The sequence below is a fragment of the Chelonia mydas genome, chromosome 2, assembly GCF_015237465.2.
Source record: "Chelonia mydas isolate rCheMyd1 chromosome 2, rCheMyd1.pri.v2, whole genome shotgun sequence".
NCBI lineage: Eukaryota > Metazoa > Chordata > Testudines > Cheloniidae > Chelonia > Chelonia mydas.
The window spans coordinates 199,853,836-199,875,233 of NC_057850.1; the positions used below are offsets into that span (position 1 = coordinate 199,853,836).

Consider the following 21,398-nt stretch of genomic DNA (forward strand, 5'->3'; position numbering starts at 1 on the left):
TCTAAAAGTCTGAGACACTTTCTGAAAGTGGAAATGTCCCATATGCTTATAGTTTTTTTCTACAATATGGAAACATTTTTGCTAAAAACATGATGGCATTTAATACTTTAATTCCAGCATCACCTAAGATTAAAATAGAATGTACATCAAAGTGCTTGTAAAAGGTGCTATAAAATAGTCTTAGCTATAAGCTGGACTGCTAGGGTAGAGACTGATTAAAAATCAAAGACTATATAAGTATGTAAATAAAACAGAAACTAAGTAATTTTATAGGTTTGAAGAGACTACAAATGAACATTTTTAGCATGCTATGTTTAGTGACATTTATAAACAAACACTGATAATGGAGTATAAATTGAAAAGCTGTTTACTGTACTATGTGTAACCTTTTAAATCATAGTTTCAGTCTAGCAGAGCACTTTGATTCTTCCTTGGAATTGTTCTAGCAAATTTATAGATATTTACATTACAAGCTTTTATAAGCTTCATACAATATTTTTACAGTTGCACTCCTCCTTATGTGTGTTGTTTAAAATGATTCCCTCCAGCTAAAAAATGATTCCCTCCAGATAAATAGTCATATCAAAATCCTGACTTTTACTTAGCTTTTCTATGAATTAGAGAAATATGGTACAGGCCTATTTTAAAAAAAAAAACAAAAAACCTTCCATGTATTTGGCTATTCCTTTGTATGAAAAACCGTATCAACAGCATTTTTGGGTTGCTTTTGAAAAAAAAATAAGTTAAATATTCTCATTTTCCAAATAGTTTACTCTATACTGAAATTATTTGAAGTCACTGTTTATGAAATAAAACAGCTGTGCTGAATGCCTCTCATGTACATCCTCTCTTCCATCTTGGTTCATTCATATAACATGGAATGAATGTACTTATATATTTTTAACAAACATTACTCTCCCCATTAGCAATGCCTTGCAAAAATGATCAAACTGTGATTAAGATGTATTGGGAAGTAGGATAAGACAACCTATGAATAATCGCCCTGCAAAACACGGAATATACTTTCAGCATTAGAACATCATCTTTAATATTTCAGCATGGATTTTTTTAATTTTAATCATACAGACACTGAATTTGATTAGAGAGCCAGCTTTTTAAAGTGGCAGTTCATTTTCAAACATTTATTTAAAAATCTGGAATGGCATTAGAAGGTATACAAATGTCCTTTTAGATAAATTACAACTCTGAAGAGATCATTATCAAGGTCACACTGTAACATCTGTCAATCTGTTCTCTTACTGGCTGCTTGTGGGAATAATCAACAATGGTAGTTAATGCGTGTGTCTGGTTATAACAAACAATCCTTATGAAACAGTGGAAATAATAAAATTATATATGAATATGCACTGTTCTTCTTAGATGTCATATTAGAATTTGACACACCCACTTATCCCAATTTCTAAGGAAAAAAGAAAGAATTCTGTTATAACTATATGGATGACAGTTAATGCTAAACAAACAACAGGTATATAAAGAGATTCTGCCTTACAAATTTCACTAGATTAAATGCAGCATATGATTAAATGTTCCAGAATTCTATTACAGCACAAAACACTTATTTCTAAACATAGTATTTCCGAATATTAAGTCAGATGTTTTGATGTTTCACTATTTTTTGGTTTGGTTTGGGGTTCTTATTTTTTGATAAATATGGAAGTTATTTATAGAAATCTCACCATTAAATTATTTTTTATTATTTAAAAATCAGTTAATTCATTTTTACTGCATTTTAAAATTTACCTTTACGTGTTTTATGAGTGTTCTTCTTTATATACTGTTCCCCACTGGACTCTAAAACAAATTAACCAAGACTGGCTAGAGTAGTCAGGAGACAGTTAAACTAATAACAAAAAGGGAGACAGTAAAAAGAGGGAAGATATGCACTCTCAGCACAAAACTGAGATGTTGAGAACAAAACCAAGAAATCAAAGGATAAGCAGCGAAGAAATTATTGAATTGCCTATACACCAACACTAGGAACCTGAGTAACAAACAAGAGGAACTGGAAATGTTCATTTATTAACATACATTTTATCTAGTTGCTATTACTGAAACCTAGTGGGATGATTCACATGATGGAACATTAAATAGATAATAACCATTGATTTTAGGAAGGATCAAGTGGGCAAAAGGGGAGAGGGAGTGGTACTCTATGTCAAGAGGCACTACCTGTTTCCAAGTCATTGATAACCAGGAATAAAATTATCTTACATGCTTATGGCTCAATGTCCTAACAGTTAAAGCACAAGACGGGGTAGAAGTTGGTGTCTGCTACAGACCACCAAATGACAATAGGGAACAGGCTGACCACCTCTTTATGCATCTATGTATAAGGGAAAAAAAACTGTGGTCATGGGAGACTTCAATTTGAGTGACATATGCTGGAGGTATCATGCTGCCAGTACTAAAAAAATCCGGAATTTCTAAACATTATAGATGACAGTTTCCTAACTCAAAAAGAGTTGCAGCCAACACAGTGAATTCTTTATTAGACTTTGTCCTAACAAATAAAGAGGAACTGACCACAGAACTAAAAATTAGGGCTATCAAACGATTAAAAAAATTAATTGCGATTAATCACAAGATTAAAAAATAGTTGTGATTAATCGCAGTTTTAATCGCACTGTTAACCAGTAATAAAATAAATACCAATTATTTTGGATGTTTTTACATTTTCAAATATATTGATTTCAATTACAACACAGAACACAAAGTGCAGAGTGCTCACTTTATATTATTTTTTATGACAAATATTTGCATTGTAAAAAAGAAATAGTATTTTTCAATTCACCTCAGGAAAATATACAAATGTGCAACTTACAAATGTAGAATTTTTTTAAATTTTTTTTTAAAAAACATAACTGCACTCAAAAATAAACCAACGTAAGACTTTAGCGTAGTGCCCGTCAGAGTAATCTGCTGGTGGGCCACGAGACAGTTTGTTTATATTGACTGTCTGCAGGCACAGCCTCCCACAGCTCCCAGTGGCCACGGTTCACCATTCCTGGCCAATGGGAGCTGTGGGAAGCGGCGTGGGCTGTAGGGACGTGCTGGCCGCCGCTTGCCACAGCTCACGTTGCCCAGGAACAGTGAACCGCGGGTGGCCATGGCAATGTAAACAAACTGTTTCATGGCCTGCCAGCCCACACGCTGCCCACCATTGCTTCAGAGCCTACAAGTCCACTCAGTCCCACTCTTTGTTCAGCCAATCACTACATTTACGGGAGATAATGCTGCCCACTTCTTATTTACAGACTACTGGACAGGGTCACGATCGATTAGTTCAGGGGCAAGGAGGGCAGACTGCTAGAGTCACCCGGGCAGGGGCAGGGGGGTGTTCCAGTGGTGATGGCTCCAAAGCACCCTTTCCGTGCTTCACGTCCTCATGGCTGCTGGCAATTGCTCTTTCCCCTCCCCCTCATGTAAAACAAATAAACAGATTAACCCTGAGGGAGTAGGCACGAGACTGGCTCCGAGGAGTCAGGAGACATTTCAGCAATGTGCACCTCTGGTCTGGATAATACAGAGTCTCTTGTCCCCGGCTGCCTCCTGCTTGCTACCGCAGCAGGTGCCTGCCTCTCTCCCTACCTGGCGGCCAAGTCCCATCTCCAGAGGTGTGCAATTAACGCTTGTTTAAAAAAAAAAAAGTGTTCATTTGTTTTGCGCTAAACACATGTCATTAATTGACAGCCCTACTAAAACTAATGGTAGCTTAGGTACAAGTCATCATGACTTGATCACATTTATAATTTGAAAACAGAATAAATTCCACACTAGTGTATATACTTGGTGCTTTAATAGGGCCAATTTCACCAAGTTAAAAACAACTGTTAGCTAAAAACGACAGCTTGGAAGAAGAATTCAATCAGAAAAATCTGAATAATAATTGGGAGTCGTTTAAGAACACCTTACTACATCCCCAAAAAGCTACAATCCCACAACTGAGGAAGAACACTGTGCTCCTGAAAAAAACCCAATCTGGTGTAGAGAGGAAGTGAAGGCAGCTATTAAAAAAAAATAGAGAGAGCGCGAGCGCGAGCGCAAATGAAAGAAAGGGGAAGCTGATAGTAATGAATACAAATCAGAAGGAATTGTAGAAAACTGATTAAGGGAAGCAAAGGGACACAAGGAGAAATCTATGGCCAGTTGAATTAAGGACAATAGGGAGTTTTTAACATTGTAAAGAACAAAAAGAATTCTGACACTAGTGTTGGCCCACTAGTAGATAGAAACAGTAGAATTATCAGTAATAATGCAGAAAAGGCAAAAAAAGGTTCAATAAAAATTTCTGTTCAGTATATGGGGAGAAAATAGATGATATAGTCTCACACATTGTGATGACACTCTTTCATTCCACTAGTATTTCTAGAAGATGTTAGACAGATGCTACTAGAGTCACACATTTTTTAAATCAGCAAGTCCAGATAGCTTGCATCCAAGAGTTTGGAAAGAGCTGGCTGAGGAACTCGCTGGACCATTAATGTTAATTTTCATTAAGTCTTGGAACACTGAAAAGATTCCAGAAGTTTGGAAGAAAGCATGTTGTGCCAAACAGGATGACTTGGGTAATTATAGGCCTATCAGCCTACTATCCATCCCAGGCAAGATAACAAAGCAGCTGATCTGGGACTCAATTAATAAAGAATTAAAAGAGGGTAATGTAATTAATGCAAATCAACATGGGTTTATGGAAAATACATCTTGTCAAACTAACTTGATATCTTTTTTTGATGAGATGACAAGTGTGGTTGATACAGGTGATGGTGTTGATGCATCAGACTTTTGTAAGGCATTTCACTTGGCAATGCACAACATTTTGACTAAAAAACTAGAATATAAAATTAACATGGCACTAAATGCATTAAAAACTGGCTACGGGTACGTCTTCACTACCTGCCGGATTGGCGGGTAGTGACTGATCCATCGGGGATTGATTTATCGCGTCTTTTCTAGACGTGATAAATCGATCCCCGAATCAATGCCTGTACTCCACCTCAGCAGGAGGAGTAAGCGGAGTCGACGGGGGAGCCACTGTGGTCGACTTGCCGCCGTGAGGACAGCCAGGTAAGTCGAACTAAGATACTTTGAACCCCCCCCCGCCCCAAGTATAGCCCAGGCCTAAGTGATATATCTCAAAATGTAACTGTAAACAGGCAATCAAGTCTGTTTCCAGAGGGGAGCCGCAGGAATCAGTTCTTGGCCCTATGCTAGTCAACATTTTGAAAATAAAACTCATTACTGATAAAGTTTGCAGATGACACAAAAATTAGGGAAGTGGTAAATAATGAAGAGAACAAGTGACTCATTCAGAGCAATCTGGATCACCCGGTAAACTGGATGCAAGCAAACATGTGTTTTAGTAAAGCTAAATGTACACATCTAAGAACAAAAGAATGTAGGCCATACTTCAGAACTGGGGACTCTAGCCTCAGAAGCAGTGGTTCTAAAAGATTTAGGGGTTGTGGCGGATAATCAGCTGAATGTGAGCTCCCAATAGGACACTGAGGCCGGAAGAGCTAATGCAATCCTGGCATGCATAACCAGAAGAATCTTGAGTAAAACTAGAGAGGTTATTTTACCTCTATATTTGGCACTGGTACAACCACTGGTGGAACACTATGTCCAGTTCTGATGCCCACAATTCAAGGATTGTTGATAAATTGGAGAGGGTTTAGAGAAGAGCCTTGAGAATGATAAAAGGATTGAAAAAACTGCCTTACAGAAAGAGATTCAAGCAGCTTAATCTACTTAGTTTAACCAAGAGAAGATTATGAGGTGACTTGATTCCAGTCTATAATTACCTAGATGGGGAAAAAATATTTAACAGTGACCTCTGCAATCTAGTGGAGAAAGGTATAACATGATCCAAAGGCTGGAAGTTGAAGTTAGACAAATTCAGACTGGAAATAAGGGAAATTTTTTTTTTTACAGTGATGGTGATTAAACATTGAAATAATTTTCCAAAGGTCATGATTGATACTTCACTACTGACATTTTTTAAATCAAGACTGAATTTTTTTTCTAAAAGATATGCTCTAGGAATTATTTTAGGGAAATTAAATGGTTTGTGATATTACAAGGTCAGACCAGAGGATCAGAATGGTCCCTTCTGACCTTGAAATCCATGAAGTACCAGAGCCCTCTAAACATAACATCTAATGGTTACAGTACCTTCTCACTGGTGAAGACCTCCAAATGTGATATCAGTTCTTTTATTGCTCTCTCCTTTTCTGCCAGCTGAACCTACATGAAAAGAAGTTTGCTTCACTTAGATTACTGAATGTATAACATTTCCCCATGTATTATGCTGTAAACACACAACACTCAGCAATTTAAAATCACATTTCTGTCTGAAAATATTTTACCTACTATAACTTTACAATTGAATGAAGTTAGCAAAAAAATATTGCTCTGTTTTCTTCGGTTTGTTTACTGTGTGCATTTTTCAACACTTTGTGTTTATTCGATGTCATTTAGCCTGGTAGCAGCGGGACATTAGGAGGACTCTTCTTCAAACACATGGCTAGGGAACAATGGGAAAGGGCAGAAGTGATGATGAGGATAGTGGTAAGGGATACATCTCTCCCAGGGAGGAGATTAGCAATGGGAGGTAAATATTGATCCTGATGAAGCCTGCCAACAGATTTGCATTTGCATGGATGAGGGGCCAACTACTTTGATGGTGTTGTTCTCAGGTCTGCCCATACTCCTACTCAAAAATCCCACATGAACATCAGTAGGTGGGATTAAAAAAAACAACTTATTTTTTTCTCGAAAAGAATTCTTATTAAATGTGGGTGTGATTCCACAACGCTCTACTTTGTGCCTCTTCCTATTCAACGTGTAGCCAGTAAAACTTACTTTATACTGGTCCTCCATTGCTGCTAGCTGGAGTTTTGCACTCTCACTGATTTTCACTTGTTCTTTCCATTTCAGCTCCAATTTGGCCAATTCATCAGCATAAACACTGCATTTCATCTTCTCTTCCTAAAGTAGCATAACAGAAGTCATGATGAATCACTTAACATTTTACAAATCTAAGGAATTTTTTTTTTTTTTTTTTTTTATCATCTGACCACGCAACACTCAGTGCTTCCCAGAAATTAGATAACTGCCAGGTGGCTTTCCCTGTGGATTGATTACAGGCCCCTATTTAAGTGGTAAGGCTTTGAAGAGGACAAGGGTACTGGGGACTATAGCAATGAGGTCCAATATACTTTTCCTCCTTGAGCCTTCAACAAGCTGCTATTCTTCTCTCCTCTTATCTGTTCTATCTTTTCTGTATACACACAGTTTTACTCCTGTTCTTCAAAACATGCTGTCACTCTGTAAGATGTCTCACATCCACGTCAATAAAAAACCCATTCCAGCGAGCTTTGCAAACACCCAGAGCACTTTTCATCCAGAAGGCCAAAGGCAAAGGTTTCCTTTAAAGCATCCCATGTAACTCAAAATGACCAACACAAGTCATGATGAACCAACACAAATGCGACCCCCCTGCCCCCCCGCCACAGGAAGTAATGAATGCAAATGCCTTGCACATGTTACACCACGGTAAACAAACATATTAGCATAATATTTTTGTGAAAACAAGAAATATAGGGTGGTAAGCTTAATGGAAACAAGTGAATGCACTTTATTTAAATAGTTGCCGCCGAAGAAGATCTCTTTGCAGATATTTCCATTCCACCATTTCAGGTTGTTCTCACCCCAATATTTGCTTTATAAATTACTGACATTCCACTTCCACCCAAAAATAGCAGACAATCAAACATGCAACAAAGAATACCATAGCACCAAAACAATAAGGTCCTAAAATTCTACTGTAAAGTTACCTTCTTATGATAAAGTTTCTATTATGATCACATCTGTGCTATATGAATGACTATTAAGGGAACAAACAGCTTTGGAGCTGAGAAGAGTATTTCAACGTTTTTTGAGATTTATTCCCTGTAGCTACTTTCTGTTCAACTATCTGAAGCAGCCCTTTACTTACTGATAACATTTGCTTGCATTTCTTATACTTCTCTGTTTTCTCAGCAATTTCTTTCTTCATTTCACATGCTTGCTCCTTTACCACAAACTCTGAAACTACATCAGGTGAAATGGGGCTGGCTGCAAATATTGAAAAAAAAATATGAATATTTGTTCTTTGTTTTTTAAATAAACACAGGGCAACAGGAACGAGTGAAGGGTGGACAACAGTTCAAATCTTGCCAATGTCACACACGAATATGTATCTTGGAAGCAATGGGCATATGACCCAATCTCTGCTGGCCTCAGGCATATTAAGATGAGGGCAGCTGTATCAGGCTCTTGTCAATGAGGCCCTCAACTGGGTAAAGTTTAGATACCCATGCTGAACAGAAAATATTCCACAGCACATAAAAAGTGTTTGGAGAGTTGAACATCCCTTTCAGAAATTAAACCATTTATAAACTTCATTCTCAGAGCACAATATTATTGGTACATATATTTTACCCTTCTGAAAAAATGCTTAATATTCTAAATGTCACAAAGTTGCAACTCTTTACTTTCTCTCCAGTATGTATTATGACATATTACATGTTCCTTTCTTTATGCTTAGAAGGCTAGATTTGTGGGAAGCTTGATAGTCCATGAAAATTACAACCTAGTCAAGCGTTTTCTAGCAAACCATTAATGTCTATAAATTATTAGGATACATATTTGTCCTTTTCTGCAGATAACTGAACACTTTACCAGCATTGATTTTGCAATAAAATATATTAAACTGTAACTGTGCCATGGCTGAAGAGATGTTATGTTACTGTACACGTTTTGAGATTTCTTTTTAATGAAATTCTGTTTATTAGCTAAACAAAAATAAACAAACCATGCTGTATATCTTAATAATTGCTCTTGATTAAACACCAAGTCAGGGCTCAATCCTGCCAACACTTACATATGTAAATTTCACTCATGTGAGCAGAACCAATGAGAATACTTATGGGTGCAAGTATTTGCAGGAGCAGGCTCTCAAACTCTTCTCATCTGTTTCCACTGGGTTATCCAAACACCAAGAGCTAGCTATTCATATACAAAAGTACTTTTATAGATTACTTCACAAATAAATATTCTATTTGAGGCCAACAAATAGAAACCATTAAAAAAAGTTTATGTCGTTGATACCTGGAGATGTGGTCAACTTTTTATCTGTAACGACTGCAGTAGCTGTCTCAATGTTTGAGGCATCTGTCACTTTCTGTTGGTTCCCTGCAGTTTTCTTATGAAAAAAAATTGTTGGTACTTTATTCAAAGAAAACATCAAGAATTACCGTGAACTGCTGAGAACACAGATATGTTATAAATTTAACTTAGTTCACTACTTTTTGAAGAACTGTACACCATCCACCGCTTTTGTTTAAACTTTAAAGAAAAACACAAAAGCAAACTAATATATTTCTCTGACTTCACATCTTCTACTGGAAATGGACTCAAAGTTGCTGGTGTCAATGTGAGACAAGAATCAAATACACACACTTTATACTATCTCCACTGCATCTTTGCCACCGACCCTGAAATATGATCAGTTTGTTGCTTTTATAATGCCACATTTTATAATAATTTTCTTGCAAAAACAGTAATTATAAAAGTTATTTTACAAAACAGATTATGGATATCTCCACAGAGTATCTGCCAAAAACTTTAAAAATTTAAATTTAATATTCCAATTTAAACTGGAATCTATGTTATGAATTGGGACGAATACAGATTAATAAAAGACAGATCTTGGATACTATAGTTCCTTTTTTTTTTTTTTAAGCTAACATTTGAGCTGGAAGTCAGATGTCAGATATACACGCCATACACACGACACACCACAACCCAAGACACAGGCAGGGGACCAAGAGACATTATGGGTTGATAACTCATTCCCTATTGACCTTCAGGATGATACAGAAAATAGCAGATATGAATCAGGTAGCTTCTGCAATATTGATAGATCGATATAGATAAAATAAGCAACCAAGCACGCACATAAAAGAGGTGAAGATGCACATTTCTGTTGCTGCATGAAAAGCCTTTACCCATCTCTGTACACAGTCTTTCTCCCAATTTCTCCCTTCCTCTCTGCAGGGGAGATGAGTGAAGGAATGAAAATGCAGTGCCACCCGTTTCCTCTCTTTCACAGTTGCTAGAGAAGATGCCTCAGCAAAAGAATACTATGCCTTGAAGATAACCCAGTTTATAACATCACACAAACTCAATAAGCTTTCTACATATACCAAACACTCAGATACTATGTTGGGTTTTGACAGCGGATATCCAACGTCATAGATATAAGTTGGCTCTACTACAGAAAGTATTATATTAATTGATCGCTCCTCACACAATGTTTTGATTCTTATTTAAATGTATTGTTCTTTGCTACAACAAATTTTAAACAAACGCTGAAAAGTCACGAAGAGCAAACAGATTCTCCAATGCTACTTACTGTCTGGTCTACAAGTTTATTCACTTGTTTTTGGAGCTTTTGGCAATCCTTGAACTTTTCTCGATAATGGTCAGCAGCCATCTGCAGACGAAGCTTCAGATCCTCAACCTCTCTGCGCAGTTCCTGCTCTACTGTGTTCGAAATTTCCTTTTAAAAACAAAAAACAAACAAACAAAAAAAATCAGAAAATATATTCTCTTTTGTTCAAATCAATACTATAGAACTGTTTTCAAACCGTGGTAATGAAGAGTAAGATTTGATTTTTTGGGGAGAGATGGGGGATAATTATTTTTCTTGGTTGCAAGAACACAGGTCCTACGAGAGCCACTTTGAGCAGAAAGTGGTGATGGAGTGAGAGGGCATTCATCTCTGGGTCTGTGAGATGATCTGCATCCACCACAACATGAGTTTGAGCATTCTAGGGACTATTCTAATTTATGGCAACCGACTATGGTTCTGAAGGAACGAAGAATTGGCAGAGCACAACTCTGTTCCACCTGCCCCCTGTCAGCGGGAGAAGCGGAGTGAAGATATATAATTGTTGCAGGAACCAAATAATTCCGCTTTAGCCAGTGGGGTAATTCTCACCTGTTCAGATTTGGTTCCTTTCTGCAGCCTGAATGGTTTAATGGACCAGAGATAATCTGGCCAATTTTTCTGAGAATCCTTTTCAAAGATACGTTGTAAAGTAATAAATACCTTTTCAACTCTACCCTCATAATAAAGAACGCTGGGATATTTGAAAGTGAAAGAATAAGGTAAGTTGCTTTTGCTACATTTTGGAAGCCTAGATGCACATTCCATGAATTTTCAGGCTGGCACACCATTTTAATAGTCCTATCTGTAATAGCCACAAGCCAACTGAAGTCAATGCAAGTCTTTCCATTTGACTTCAACGGGCTTTGGATTAAACAACCTCTAATGGATAATATACCCATTCATGATGGTTTTAAATATATTAATGTATTACTACTTATTAAAAAAGTTTAGCAAAGAATCCACTTTGATCCACAAATTCTGAATCGTTTGAGAAAAGGATGTAGTTTTCTTCTAATGAGGAGAGAAAATTTAGCAAGAGAAGAATCCCATCCAGTAGTTCTTATCGCATTTGCACTGATTTCAGAACAACCTAACCCACAGACATTCAAGAGAGTTAAAAAGAGACAATTTAAAATAATCCAGATATATTGCTGTATTAGTCTGTAAGCATGTCTGAAAAAATATTTTAAATATTCCCATAAAAACTACTAAAGAATGTTCTTTCTAACCAGCCCATCTAGTCAATTTACATGCTTTAAATTACAAGTAATATCATCAATGGTGAGATAGAGGTTTTATTAATTATCCAGAAACAAGTTTTGTTTTCACGATTTTATCAAAACTGAAAACTACTGTAACTAAACAAGCTCACATCAGATTTTGCGATCATGAACAAAAAAAAGTAACATTTTACCTGTTCATTTCTCACAAGAGTAACTTTTTTAAGCTCAGCTACAGCATCAGCAAGCTGCTTCTTCAACTTCTCATTTTCCAATCGAGCATCATGAAGATCTGCCATTGTCTTATCTCGCACATTTACTGCATCACTCAGCTCTTTTGACATTAAGACAGCTTCCTGCTTGCTAGCTTGAATATGATCTTCAGCTTTCCGAAGTTGTTCCTTTAAAATACCTGCATCCTCCTGAAAGAAAAAAAAAAAAAAAAAACTTGATGTTTGAATATAGTGCTTTCCATTGGCATGGTTATGGTTATGAGATCTGAACATTTCAAATAAAAAGCAAAATTCCCTGGCTCTAGCAAAGACATTATGAAGTATAATAAGTAAAAGACAGTTACTTTTCCGCAACTGGTGTTCTTCGAGATGTGTTGCTCATGTCCATTCCATATTAGGTGTGTGCACTCGCCACATGTACCGGTGCTGGAATTTTTTCCCTCAGCAGTAACCGTAGAGGACTGGCTCTGGCGCCCACATGGTGCGGTATCAGGGCCGCTGGCTCCCCCACCCTCAGTTCCTTTTCGTGGGAAACGCAGAGTAGTGGAGAAGGAGGGCGGGTTGTGGAATGGTCATGAGCAACATGTCTCAAAGAACACCAGTTATGGAAAAGGTAACTGTCTTTTCTTCTTCGAGTGCTTGCTCATGTCCATTCCATATTAGGTGACTCCAAAGCAGTACCAACGGAGGTGGGCAGGAGTTCATGGACATGTCGACTGCAACACAACTCTGCCGAACCCAGCGTCGTCCATGGCTTGCCGAGTAATGGCATAATGAGTCGTGAACATGTGGACAGAGGACTATGTTGCGGCTCTAAGATGTCCAGGATAGGGATGTGCGCCAAGAAGGCGGCTGAAGACACCTGAGCTCTAGTCAAGTGGGGTCTGACAATTGGCGGCGACGGAACCTCCGCTAGTTTGTAACAGGTATTTATACATGAGGTAATCCAATTCGAAATCCTCTGCGTGGACACCAGAAGGCCCTTCATCCTATCGACTGTAGCGATGAGGAGAGGAGTTGATTTACAGAAAGGCTTGGTACGTTTTAAGTAAAACCTTTGGACATCCAGCGCGTGAAGATGCCTCTCTTCACTGGTCTTGTGCGATTTGGGACAGAATATGGGGAGGAAGATGTCCCGGTTCATATGGAAGGTGGATACTACCCTTGGCAGGAAGGCCGAATGGAGCCGCAGCTGAACCTTGTCTTTGTAGAAGACCGTGTATGGCGGTTCTGAGGTCAAGGCTTTAGTTTCGGAGACCCGTCTTGCTGATGTCACCGCCACCAGAAATGCGACCTGTGGGAAAGAGAGCAGGAACCAAGTGGCTCAAAGGGTAGGCCAGTGAGCCTAGAGAGGACCAAATTAAGATCCCACTGCAGGACAGGAGCCCATACCTGCAGGAAAAAATCTCTCGAGTCCTCTGAAGAATCTGACGTCATGTCATAGGAGAACACAGTCTGTCCTTAGATCGGCAGGTAAAAAGCGGAGATGGCCACGAGATGCCCTCTAATGGAAGAATGTGCCATAGTCCAGGACAGCCTGTATGGAAGAATGCAAGGAAGAGATGCCATGTTCAGACGACCCCAGTGGGAAAACCTTGCCCACTTGGCCAAGTAAGTCAGTCTAGTTGAGGGCTTTCTGCTCCTCAGGAGGACCTGTTGAACCTCTTCTGAACAGGTCTGCTCCTCTGGGTTCAGCCACGCAGCATCCACACCGAGACCTGGAGGGAAAAGAGGGTGGGGTGTAAGAGCCGCAGGTCCGGTCGGTTGGGCAGGGGCCAGGGAGGGGCTGCTGTCAGGTTCATGAGCGTGCCAAACCAGGGCTGGCGAGGCCACACCAGGGCGATCATAACAACCTACGCCTTGTCTCTCTTGATCTTTGCCAGGACCCTGCTGACGAGTGGAATCGGAGGGAACGCGTACATCAGGCTCCCTGACCATGACAGGAGGAAGGCATCAGAGAGGAAGCCTTGCTCAGACCTTGCTGAGAACAAAACTGGTGGTACTTCCTGTTCTGTCTGGTAGTGAGCAGGTTCACTTGGGGAGTTTCCCACCTTTGGAAGATCATGCAGGCTACCTCTGGATGGAGCGACCACTCATGGTGAGAGGAGAAGTCCCTACTGAGCTGGTCCCCCAGCGTATTCTTGAAGCCGGAAAGATGATGTAGCCCATTGGATTATTTTGCTAGTTACTATATCCTACTAATCCAGCCAGCCGTATCAAATAATAGGTTTCTCTTTCTGAATTAATCCATTTCATTCTTATATTTTATCAGTATTAATTCCTTTGAATTTAGGATGTGTTCAGGTATGTGTTTCCTAATAATAAGTTTTGCTGAAATGCAAGAAGCCTACCGGCCTGTAAGATCTGCTATATAGCAAAAAGTATAATCAGTTAAGAATACGTCAGCATAAAAGCTGGTAACCTTTGGCACAGATAAGAATGGTCCCTGAGCTTTGGGGAACCAAAGGGAGGAACTATCCACATCACTGAACAGGTTTATCTGGCATCTACAACCGGTTGGTAACTGCAGGGTACACCATAACTTGAAGGTCACCAAGAGAACCTAGGTTGGCAGTTTTGGAGCAAGATAATCCTTTATACAGAAAGTAAGTGTCATAATCCACTAACCTATAGGAGAAGGGTAGCCATAAATTTCTTAGGGTATGGAAATGAGATTTGGGTATAGTAGGTTGGGCCTGAATTACATAGTGTCAGGATCCTATAAAATACCTTGTAAGAAAGAAAGAGTCAGGAGGCTCTTCTAGCTCCTGAAGCTTTTCTTTGAGTGCTTTTTCCAGTAGCTCTCTTTTTTCTTTGTTCTCCTATATTCTATAGACTATCTTCTATCATGCTCTCAGCTCAGCTTGTGCAGTATAGTATAACTGCTCAACATTCCTAACTCTTGGGGAAGCCAGCACTATCGTGTTATCGGACATGCCAGGAATGAGGCTGGTCCTTCAACTCCTATTACTGGGTCCTCAAGGAAGGGTGTGAGTATGTTAGGTTAAGTATGTAATATAAATGTTACCACCAGGAGTTTTGGAATTCTTTTACTGTTTTGCAGTTATAAGTTTCATAGCATTTATTATTCTTTTGTTAATCTCAATAAAGTTTTTAACAATTTGGTCTTGTCCTCGGTGTACGTGTTCTTGCCAAAGAGTCCTCTCCCGATATAGAACTCTGAGTTCTCGAACCCTGTAGTCTGAATTAGATAAGAACCTATAAATCTTCTGGTCGGAAGCGATCAGTGGCGAGCCATAACTAACCCACCCATCAAATTCAGGTCTACTGTGACAAGCGGTGGATTTGTGGCTGATGCAAAACTCCCATAGATGGTGCCTCTTGACAGAGAGCCAACAAGTGCGTTTTCCCTTGCCTGTTGATACAGAACCTTGAGGCTGTGTTGTCTGTCAGGACTCACACCACCTTGACCAACAGGTGGGGCAGGAACACTCCACATGCCAGCCAGACTGCTCTGAACTCTGAGGTTTATGTGTAACTTTGTCTCCTCCAGGGACCAAATCCCCTGTGTCTGGAGGTGCGCACCCCAGTCATGGTCCAAAGCGTCCGACACCAACTCAATGGAGTGAGGGGGGTTATCGAACGGAACCCCTTCCAGGACTGTCCTGCAGTCGGTCCACCATCGCAGCAAGGTCAGTATCACCTGGGGAATGGTAACTATCTTTTCCAAGGGACTGGGAATAGACCATCAACAGCCATTGTTGCAGGGGCCGCATCCAGAGCCTGGTATAGTGGACAACGTACGTGCATGCTGCAGTGTGACCCAGCAGGCAGACCCTGGCTGTAGTCAGAGGGAATGCGGAGACTTCCACGATGAGGTTCATCAATATGTGGAACCTTTCCAGCAGCAGGACCACTCTGGCGCAAGTCAAGTCGAGGACCACTCCAATGAACTCTATCCTCTGCACCGGCACTAACCATACACAACTATATTACAGGTTTTCAAAGTTCACAAGAACAGAGAACGAAACAATGCTACCCGAAGCAGCAGATGTTCCAGCACCATCACTGGCAGCAAGGAGGAACCGAGGGTGGGGGGAGCTGGCGGCGCCCCTTATATCGCGCCATGTGGGCACCACTGCCAGTCCCCTACGGCTACTGCTAATGCAAAAACTTCCGGCACCGCTGCATGTGGCGAGTACACACATCTAATATGGAATCAACATGAGCAAGCACTCGAAGAACTGACTTGTACACGCTCCTATTTTTTCCCTTATTTTATTCACTCAAAATTGTGTACAACCATTTCTCATTAAAATGAGTTTAAAAGTATACTATATATGAACAATCTTAGTTTCAAAATAAAAGTGTCAATAAATAATATTTTTACTTATTACTTTGCACACTACCTTTTTATTGCATTTCAAGCTTACATTTTAAACATAATTAACACAACTTTAAAAACGTATTTTGTACTCTATTAACATTACAACAGTTCTGATAAGCAGAAACAGCTATCTACAGTTTCACAAACAGAATTCACTTGTATGGTAGAGGAGACTTTACATAAAAAGCACTGGGTGACATCCTCTCTCTTGCTCAGGCTCTGTACACCATGAAAAGGCTGGGAGTGGTGAAGAGGTGCCCTAAAAGCCCCATATCTGGCCAAGGGAGGATTCCTTTGGTGCAGGCAGTGGGAAAGATAAAGCTGTAAAGCTATCTTCCAAGGACCTGCTTCACAAGCTCTGGCATAGGAAGCGTGGACTATAGGAACTATATACAATATATAGGGACTACAGCAGGACAGAGACAGAGTCACAGCATTGAAAAAGATTCCAGGCAGCACTGCATATCACAGGGCAGCTCCAGAAGGTTGATGTAATTTAAACAAGCACATGCCCTTTGGCTGTATTCTGGGCTGCACCCAATGTGTTTCATTATTTCAGATACTTGAATTTAGCCATAATTCCATTCACCAAAGGCTGGTAGCCTAATATTCTCAAGTTAATTTTTTTTTTCCCCAAAAGGACTAAGTGACATTGAAAGTAACAGATTAGTTTGAATACTAAATACAATTCAAGGAAATGTATAAAAAACACCCAACTTAAAAATATTTCAGTGGTAAATGTTTAGTTGCTGAAAAGAGTACCACTGAGTAGACTCCTGAGGTGTGGGAATAGTAAGTGAGGGATGCTTGGGAAGATGTCAAGAGGCAGCTGTTGAAGACAATTTGGGCCCACTTCAAAATGGCTACCATTACACGATGTTGGCCATCTGAAGTATCCAAAACCAGATTTTTTTAAAATAAAAGCAGGAGTGGAATCTTACAAAGACAATTCCATTTTTGTAAATCATATACCTAGTTTGAATATGTGCTTTTCATTCATATACTAGTAAACAGGGTATAATTCCATCATTACAGAATAAACTAGTGTCCAAAAGCCACAACAAAGATTGGGGCTTCATTGTACTAGATATTCTACAACCACACGATCACTGCTTATTTACCCCTTTGGTACTAGGTCATATTAATCAGTTACAACTCTGCAAATCTGTGGGATTTAGTAACGCATAATAAAGAAATGGCAGGGACTCCTCAAGAAATGGCAGTAAGTGCTCAGCAAGATTAACAAATGAAATATAGATACTGTTTTAGAATCATAGAATCATAGAATCATAGAATATCAGGGTTGGAAGGGACCCCAGAAGGTCATCTAGTCCAACCCCCTGCTCAAAGCAGGACCAAGTCCCAGTTAAATCATCCCAGCCAGGGCTTTGTCAAGCCTGACCTTAAAAACCTCTAAGGAAGGAGATTCTACCACCTCCCTAGGTAACGCATTCCAGTGTTTCACCACCCTCTTAGTGAAAAAGTTTTTCCTAATATCCAATCTAAACCTCCCCCATTGCAACTTGAGACCATTACTCCTCGTTCTGTCATCTGCTACCATTGAGAACAGTCTAGAGCCATCCTCTTTGGAACCCCCTTTCAGGTAGTTGAAAGCAGCTATCAAATCCCCCCTCATTCTTCTCTTCTGCAGACTAAACAATCCCAGCTCCCTCAGCCTCTCCTCATAAGTCATGTGCTCTAGACCCCTAATCATTTTTGTTGCCCTTCGCTGGACTCTTTCCAATTTATCCACATCCTTCTTGTAGTGTGGGGCCCAAAACTGGACACAGTACTCCAGATGAGGCCTCACCAGTGTCGAATAGAGGGGAACGATCACGTCCCTCGATCTGCTCGCTATGCCCCTACTTATACATCCCAAAATGCCATTGGCCTTCTTGGCAACAAGGGCACACTGCTGACTCATATCCAGCTTCTCGTCCACTGTCACCCCTAGGTCCTTTTCCGCAGAACTGCTGCCTAGCCATTCGGTCCCTAGTCTGTAGCGGTGCATTGGGTTCTTCCGTCCTAAGTGCAGGACCCTGCACTTATCCTTATTGAACCTCATCAGATTTCTTTTGGCCCAATCCTCCAATTTGTCTAGGTCCTTCTGTATCCTATCCCTCCCCTCCAGCGTATCTACCACTCCTCCCAGTTTAGTATCATCCGCAAATTTGCTGAGAGTGCAATCCACACCATCCTCCAGATCATTTATGAAGATATTGAACAAAACCGGCCCCAGGACCGACCCCTGGGGCACTCCACTTGACACCGGCTGCCAACTAGACATGGAGCCATTGATCACTACCCGTTGAGCCCGACAATCTAGCCAGCTTTCTACCCACCTTATAGTGCATTCATCCAGCCCATACTTCCTTAACTTGCTGACAAGAATGCTGTGGGAGACCGTGTCAAAAGCTTTGCTAAAGTCAAGAAACAATACATCCACTGCTTTCCCTTCATCCACAGAACCAGTAATCTCATCATAAAAGGCGATTAGATTAGTCAGGCATGACCTTCCCTTGGTGAATCCATGCTGACTGTTCCTGATCACTTTCCTCTCCTCTAAGTGCTTCAGGATTGATTCTTTGAGGACCTGCTCCATGATTTTTCCAGGGACTGAGGTGAGGCTGACTGGCCTGTAGTTCCCAGGATCCTCCTTCTTCCCTTTTTTAAAGATGGGCACTACATTAGCCTTTTTCCAGTCATCCGGGACTTCCCCCGTTCGCCACGAGTTTTCAAAGATAATGGCCAAGGGCTCTGCAATCACAGCCGCCAATTCCTTCAGCACTCTCGGATGCAATTCGTCCGGCCCCATGGACTTGTGCACGTCCAGCTTTTCTAAATAGTCCCTAACCACCTCTATCTCTACAGAGGGCTTTATCCACTCCTGGAACAAACACTTCTGTTTTTTAAAACACAGTAGTTGTTTTATCAATATATTCAGCAGCAAAACCATAAAGCAGTCAAAAGAAGGAAATGAGAAATACCGTATCTAGTCTAAACTGCAGACAACATGCTCTCCTCTTTCCCCTCTTGCTATTTCCCTTGTCAATAGCACTACTTTCACACTTCCATTTCCCATTTCCAATGAATACCATCCCCACAATCCTTGTTACTAGATTGCAAGTTTCTTGATCTTGATGACTCCTTCAAAGAGAAGACTAACAAGACCAGTTGATTTGACTTCCTTGTCATACACCACCCTAAATCCTCTCTATTTTGGTTCCTAACTTTTCCACGCTGCTCTCAAGGTTAACCCTTCCTCAGAAAATCTTGGAACCAATTTTCTGCTCTCATACTCCTTGAGCTTTTTGCTGATCTTGTCCTCCCTTGGTTTTCATGTTACTATTAAATCTTGTCAGTGCATTATATGAATTGTTCCTTCAACATCTCTTTGGTGGATCCTCTTCCTCTCCCTCCGCACAACTCCATAAAGTGAAGTCCTAACAGGGCTATGAATTTGGCTCCCTTCTCTTCTGGTATTTTTATCTACTGACATGACAACTACCATCTCTTTTCAGACAACTAACAAATTAACTCTCCATGCCTGTGTCCCTCCATCTCTCTCTTCATTTTAGTCTGACTCAGATATCTCCCTCCCCAGATATTTTTCCCATCAACTCAAACTTAGCATGGCTAAAACTGAACTCATTTTGTTCCTAAACCCTCTCCCACGTTCTCATGTCTCTTTCTTTATTGAAAACTCCACTATCCTTGCTGACATTCAGGTATACATCCTGGAGGTGACCTTCAACTCCTCCCGCACCTTTGCAAAACACACAACTTTAAATTAAAAATGATTTCAGCTTCTGAAATGTATTTCAAATTGGGCCCGTTATACGAGTACCACTTACCTTGTTTGAGGAAGAAAGCAAGAAAGCTCTCTTCAGGTTTTCTTTTTCAGCTATACATAGCTGTAACTTGCCAACCTCCTCTTTGTAATGGGATATCATATTTTCTTTGTTTGCATCCAAATTCTTTAATGTATGGACCTCTTTTACTAGCTTGGTGTTTTCTATTTCTGTATTCTTCAAGTGTATCTGTAATGATGCTCAAAAGTGTCAAACTCACCTTTTCCAATTAAATCACAGGAATCAGTCACATTCTAAAGACTACTGTATATCACAGATCAAAGAATAACTTCTTACCTGTTCATTTAAATGTTTTTTAAGTCCTCCTGTATCAGGCTTGACTATCAGTTTCCGGCAGACAGAGATACTAATCACTTGATAATGTCACTATCCTTATATTAGAAGCTTTCTGATTGCTACTTTCCAGCTGTACCATCCAACACCAGCTTTACTATACTACTAGAAAACACAGCCTTGTTCTAAGAATAGAGCAAGCATAACAATTCTGAAAACTCTAACACAGTGGCTCTCAACCTTTCCAGACTACTGTACCCCTCTCAGGAACCTGTAGCCCTTTCACCTCACTTAAAAACTACTTGCTCACAAAATCAGACTTAGGAATACACAAGTGTCACAGCACACTATGACTGAAAAATTGCTTACTTTCTCATTTCTACCATATAATTATAAAATAAATCAACTGGAATACAAATATTGTACTTACTTTTCAGTGTATAATATATAAAGCCATATAAACAAGTCATTGACTGTATGAAATGTTAGTTTGTACTGACTTTTGCAATAGGCTACAATAAAAGCACTAGCAAACTAGGCAAATATCTAAATGAGTTGACGTATCCCCTGGAAGACCTCTGCGTACCCCCAGGAGTACGTATACCCCTGGTTGAGAACCACTGGACTAACACTTTCCTCACCAGGATGGGATGTCTAGACAGGTATAAAATGATTTGGGGGAAATTACTCTTCTAACAACATCCTCTTATACCAGTCTAGACAAATGGGACTGCAACAACAGTGCCCAGTACCAGAGACAATGAGTGGGACTATCTGGAAAGAGCAGTCAGTTACAACCAAGTAATATTTGAAGATGCCACCATACTAATATGTAATGGCTAGTTAATAAATGTTACAAATCCCAAGCATGTGCCCAATGCAGGTCTAGAAGTCTCCCATTTGCTCTGTCCACTCACAAGGAGAACATTGTGGTTA

The 21,398-nt window shown here is 40.0% G+C and overlaps 1 protein-coding gene across 2 annotated transcripts in view; it reads right to left on the reverse strand.

Moving 5' to 3' along the window:
- The window catches only part of TAX1BP1 (Tax1 binding protein 1), a 98,017-nt gene that overhangs the window by 18,526 nt on the left and 58,093 nt on the right, over positions 1–21,398 (reverse strand). Inside the window, exons 8-14 of one of the 2 annotated variants that reach the window (XM_037890503.2) lie at positions 20,172–20,357; positions 11,931–12,158; positions 10,478–10,624; positions 9,172–9,265; positions 8,018–8,136; positions 6,883–7,008; positions 6,193–6,264 (exon numbers count right to left, since the gene is read on the reverse strand). In XM_037890503.2, coding sequence (XP_037746431.1) covers positions 6,193–6,264; positions 6,883–7,008; positions 8,018–8,136; positions 9,172–9,265; positions 10,478–10,624; positions 11,931–12,158; positions 20,172–20,357 — 972 coding nt within the window. The remainder of the gene's footprint in view (positions 1–6,192; positions 6,265–6,882; positions 7,009–8,017; positions 8,137–9,171; positions 9,266–10,477; positions 10,625–11,930; positions 12,159–20,171; positions 20,358–21,398) is intronic. The other variant, XM_037890504.2, reaches the window with a different exon arrangement.